This window comes from Fulmarus glacialis, unplaced genomic scaffold, assembly GCF_000690835.1.
Source record: "Fulmarus glacialis isolate BGI_N327 unplaced genomic scaffold, ASM69083v1 scaffold36031, whole genome shotgun sequence".
NCBI lineage: Eukaryota > Metazoa > Chordata > Aves > Procellariiformes > Procellariidae > Fulmarus > Fulmarus glacialis.
The window spans coordinates 9817-15805 of NW_009194033.1; the positions used below are offsets into that span (position 1 = coordinate 9817).

General features: G+C 37.3%; 1 protein-coding gene across 1 annotated transcript in view; it reads left to right on the top strand.

Moving 5' to 3' along the window:
- The first annotated feature begins 4967 nt into the window (after nucleotides 1-4967).
- GPR183 (G protein-coupled receptor 183) overlaps nucleotides 4968-5989 on the top strand; it is an 8997-nt gene continuing 7975 nt past the window's right edge. The window contains exon 1 of the mRNA XM_009587638.1: nucleotides 4968-5074. Within this exon, the coding sequence (XP_009585933.1) occupies nucleotides 5034-5074 (41 nt within the window). The 5' untranslated portion in view covers nucleotides 4968-5033. The remainder of the gene's footprint in view (nucleotides 5075-5989) is intronic.

Sequence of the window (5989 nt, forward strand, 5' to 3'; positions counted from 1 at the left end):
TTTATGCCCACTTTATGTTAGAAAGTTAATTTCAGTGATGTGGGTTAGAAAATAAAATTTTCAAACAAAACAGAAAATTCTAAACCCTGAAAGATTAAATTCTAGAGTTTGAACAATCTATATGGACACCATGTCTATCCCAAAGGTGTACTGTAATAGCAGGCTCTACAACAATTATATCCTCATTTCGAAGAGCATGTTATATTTCAATATTTGCAGTGAAAAAGAAACACAGCAGACCAGATGGGAACATTCTACATCATCTGAAATGGTAAGATTGGTTTTGCACAGAGAAAAAAACAACTTGAAGAAACAATAACCTTGAAAAAATAAACCAGAGATGTAGAAACTACTGGCAGAGAAGAAAGAATCAGGGGCTAGTACTTCTCATAAGAGAAACATGCTACTTAAAGTTTAAAAGGATGAATATTAAATGCAGATTAAAATAAAACATTTTAACATTAGTAAATATATGCACAAAATACAGGAAAAATGGTACTGAAATGTATGAACAAAAGGGTAGAATGCTAAATGTTACTTCTGCAAAAAGTACATTGCTGTTGTCAATGGAAGTTCTGCGGGATTAAACTTGCAGAAATAACCTGTTATTTTATTCAGAATGACTCACTACACTTACTAACGGTGGTACTGTATTCTTCTTCATTTAAGTTCTTCATAAAAACATTAGCCTGACAAATTCACAACCACGTATTTTTTGGGGGACTAAAAATATCAGTTATAAAAGCAGCTGCAGATAATACAGAGCATGTAAACAGCATGCCTGTAATTCAAGTTACTAAGTTACTTCAGTGCTCTGCGTTCCTACAGGCTGTCCAGACACTGCCATATTACACTTAAGGTGCCAGCCTTTATTCTGAAAATGTTAAACATTCTCAATAACATTCCTTAAAATTAGGTAATTCCCTGGAATATGACCACCCTTGATAGTTGGGATCCTCTGCCTGATGGAGCCCAGGATTCAAAGGAACCATCTATTGCATCCAACCCTTTCACCACACATGAGCAGGACACCCCAGTGCCTGAGGCCTCTCAACACCAGCAAAAGCATTAGGGTACGTTACCCAATACTCAGGTATCTAACTGCCAATATTTCACAGGAATGCAGGAAGAAAGCGGAAAAAAACCACCAAGACAAAACTTTAAGTTGTACATCTTGAAGGGAAAAGAAAGGTTCCTCCTGTCCATGGATATCTCAGCAGAACCACTGCAACTTTGGATTCATTAAAATATGAGACCAACCAACCGAACGCTTTACAATCCCCTCATGAAGACAGAAGTCAGACACCTACCTCTCCTAAAAAAAGCTTTAGTTTTTAATGCCAAGACTACCCAGCAATTTATTCCGAAAACTGCTCAGCTCCATTGTAAACCAGGTTCAAGTTCCTCTCCCTTCCCATTGGTGAGCTAATCCAGACCTTTCTTCTTCTGCTGGCTAGAATCTTTCTTCCAATTTCGGTTTTAATTTATTCATCATTAATAAGATGCTAATCATTATTCTTTAGCTTTTTCTAAAAAGATCAGTTAATCCTATCTCCCCTCAACCTTTGTTGTGCAAAGCTGACTTACGGTACCTGACCATTTCTATTCTACCAGCCTGCTGCAATATACAACATAAGATTTCTTCAGTTAGGCATTCACAATATACTGCCCTCAGGCAAGCAATTACTGCAGACCATCAAAGAATTATTCAGCTTATAGCACTATGAAGATAATTTTTAATATTTTTTTTTTTAAATCAAGGCCCCTGGTCCTTTATTTAATATATGATTAGCATGCTGCCATTCATGTGAAGGCCAAAGTATGGAGATACAGATGAAATCGATGGAGCGGTATAGGAATGGCTGGCCAAATCCTGTGCCACAAATGAGTACAGTATCACAGGGACAACTATTTATCCTTAACTGATAAGTTATTAATGTCAACTAGGTGTTACAGAGTTAGTTACCCATGCTTACCCACTGACAGTTGCTGCTCTGCATCAGATGTCTGCAGCAAGTGATTGATGATGACAGCTTACCAGGTAGCTTTGCTTTCATGACTGATCATACCAACCAAACCAGAATTTGAGTTCAGCAAGAGAGAGGAGCTTGCACCTTTCTAAAAGGCAGGGGCTCCCAGTGAGTCTCATACTTGGCTAAATCTGGCACAGAAACTGGAGCTAGGCGGAAGACATATGGAGGCATGAGGAAATATTGAAGGGATTTAGATGGCAGAGTGTTTTGTCCTGAAAGTACAGTCAACAGTTGTACTGAAATTTTTAGTGTCCCAAGTTCATCTAAGCTTGGGTGCTTAACTTCTTCTTCAACTAGATTAACCTAACACATTTTATTTGTCCTCTGCAGAGTTACCATGACTCACTGGTGAGTCATCATTTACTGTTCCTCTAACTCAAGTCACTTAAGAAATCATGTTTGTCCACAAAGAAAGACAGGATTCAGCTACAGGTTAGTTCTAGACACCTGACCTGTCTCCCAGGAAACAAAATGAGTTTTGGAAGGAAAGGCAGTTTTGCAGTTAAGAAACAGGCTGGCTGGATTCATTTTCTGGTTGATCCATAAAGCACCCTGTGTAATTCAGAAGTAATTTCTTACCTTGGGCAGTAGCTCTTTAGATATGGAATTGTAAAGCTAAATCCAGTACCATTTGTAAACTGCTCAAATAGAGTAGGGACTAAGTAAGCAGAGAGAAAATAAATCATCACAGGCATCATAACATACTGGTCAAAATATTAACTGCACTGCTTTGATGTCTCCGAAAGTAACGAATTAGTATATTAATTTACATGTTACTGTCCTTGCATGCCAAAAGCAAAACAGTAAGCTTTTGCACACAAATGGTAAAACGAAACATATATCACACTTTTCGATACGTGCCACTATCGAACATTGGTTTAAATGTTCAAACCCTGGGACAGTCAAACAGGTATTGGAGAAACAGCAGCTGTAAGAACAGAAAACAAATAACTAGAAGGATAAACAGTGAGTGAAAGAATGCAACCTGTATCATTTAGCTCAAGCAATTAACATCACACCATGCTAGGCTGGACTGGTAGCTAACACATCAGTGGGACTCAACGGGTACAATCTAGTAACGCATCTTAATCAAAGGAAGGCAATATTTTATCAGATCAGAGCAGGAAACACATATTGGCGTTATTTTATAATGGTAAGACTTTGCAATAAACATTTCCCTTACTATGAAGCTCTAGTACTAATGTCAGCCCTTGAGCAAAGACTACTACATGGCTGTGTGTCTCAAAATTTCCCATTCCTACTACGTATTTTTGCTGCTGGACGGGGAACCGGATTGCAGTATTACTTTGTGTACATATGAAGCAAGTTCCCAGTGCAATTTCTCTTTAAACAGTCTTTAATTCTCCTTACTTCATTTAAAGAGATTCTATTCTGTGATGAAGCTGAATAATTAAAAAATAATTCAAAAACAAGAAAGGAAAAAAATCAGAATAAGATCAGTAAGTTCTCTCAAAGACTTTCTGAATCTGGTGTTAGAAGATAAATGCCCCATAAAAACTGAGGAGCTGAAAGCCCTAGATTGAGCCCTTCAGCTCCCTGGCATCTAAGGGGAATGAAGCCATGTCTGCACTGGAAGTTCAGCACCAAAAAAAAAAAATCAATGTATAGTGCCAACTAAATGCTCCAAGTGGGCACAAAAGTAACTCACAAGGCTCTATTTCATTCTGCCGTAGCAAGAACATTTCCCATAAGACAAGGTACATTTAGTAAAGTTTAACTTTATCATTAGATCTGCATTTACTTTAGGCTTTCTGATGAGATGGACATATTAGTTGAGATCATATCTCTGCACGCCTCCAACACTGCAACGTCAGCCAACGCTTGTGCCATGAACACAGCCCTAGCGTTTCTAAAGAGGCATTCCACCCTCTGCATGGGTTGGACCCGCCAAAAACAGCATCACCATGCCTACTTGCTGGTTCTTTAAAATCAGGCCACTAAATGAGGCCACTTTAAAGATAAACAGTCCTTTGCAGTCATGAACAATCAGTATGAGTTTTGGGGGGAAATCCCAGGTAACTCTCAACCACAGCCTCTAACAGCAAATGACAGGATTTTCCATCTATCTCTGATCTCCAAAACCTTCTTACCAAACACACAATTTAACTCTTAGATCAACATTCTTTACCCAGAAACAAGGTTATGCCAGGTAAAAAGGGGTTACCTCGCAATTTGACATCTCATTCCTTTCCTATTCCTTAGCCACCCGTTCTTATCAGTATCATTTTAGAGGAATCAGATTTGTGTTTTAAAAGCTATTTATCTTTAATGTATTTATCTTTCATGTGTATTACTATTAACATTATTATTATTATTATCCTTGCTCAGAATGCAATAAACAGCTTACAAAAGCACACATCTTCATTAATCTTTCAAACCACCAGAGTTCTTCAACTCCCTCACATATTTTCAAAGGGCATTTCTGTAAAGCCTCATCATTACGATACTAAAACAGTGCTGGGAATGTACACGGGCTGTCAAGATGCCTGTTTTTACACAGCATCTCAGTATGCCTCAATTCTGAGGTTTTCTTGTGCTGTGTCAGATCTGATCAGTAAGAAGCAGTTTTAAAGCGTGTACTGATCATACAGCTTTTTGCCACAAACTAGATTTAAGTTATTTTTAAATGCAAATGGCATATAAACAAAGTTTTTCACTCAGGAATTTTAGCTGGTCAACAATTAGTCAAGTAAACCTCTGGGTAAAGTCCCGTCTATGAAAGTCAGTAACGCGTAACTTCAGGGGGGAGGTGGGAGGGTTGTTTCTAATTACTGTCTTTGAACAGACTAATTGTAAAAGGATTAAAAATAGATGCTTTCACATCCCATAAAACAGTAGGCAGCAAATCAAGACCAGCATACAAACAAGGGTTTTTTTTAAGCACTTGAAAAAACCTTCCCCTCCCACAAAAGAGACTCACGTAATCACTCTTGAAAACAATGTGCAAGGGTAAACTTTCGCAGTCAAGCCATCCTGCTAATGCCCTTAACGGCTCAGAGGATCCAAGAAGCTTCCGATATGTAAGTACAGAAAAGAACTAACTTTTAAAAAAATTTTTTTTCACTGAACAACAGCAAATAATTCCAGAAAGATTTTTTTTTTTTTTTTGCATTATACTGAGTATTTTCATGTGGTAGGAAGGATAAATGATCTTTGGATAGGAGAGACAAGGCTCGTGGAAGAAATTCTGTGATATTTTGTGTTCACATATTAATCAGTTAATTTTTATTTAAAGGATCTGTTGACCCACAGCATCAACAAGTTATTTCAAGTCCTTTCTTATAATACAGCCTTTTGACAATCATTTGATACTGCATTAGCTTAGACAATTTTTTTACTATTGTAATTTAAATTATACTATTGCAGAAATAACTACTGTACAAGTAGTAAGGGAAGCACTGCAGTTCTTAAGTCATTCACTGAACCTTGCAGAATACTTTAATAGTAGGAGAGAGCCTTAAAACAAATCCGTACTATGGTCACGAATACATAGCTTGCTCTATCACATGTGCTCCTTGTCTATGAAACAGCCTTTATTATCAGCTCAAGAACTCCTCAGTCACTCTTCTCACATCTAAATATTGCAACAGAACATATTAAGAATTCAAAGTTTTATGAGTTAACTCCTCTTTCACCTTCTACATGCATTTCTTTCAAAGATTTTAGAAGGAATTCTTTTTCTGAATCGCAATCACCAAACATCTTTCTCCTTATTACTGATCTTCATGTCACAAAGCTAAAGAAATATTACAAATGATACGATTTTTACACATCTTCCCAATTAAAGAGTCTCCATTTTTCCTATTATACTGGCAAAACAAGATAGATTGTTCAACAGACAATAACTCAGCTATCATTTATCTTAAAAAATAGAGACAGCATGCTTGCCTTTGAGCACAGAATACAAGAGGTCTGTCTAGCATTTTCATGGCTCC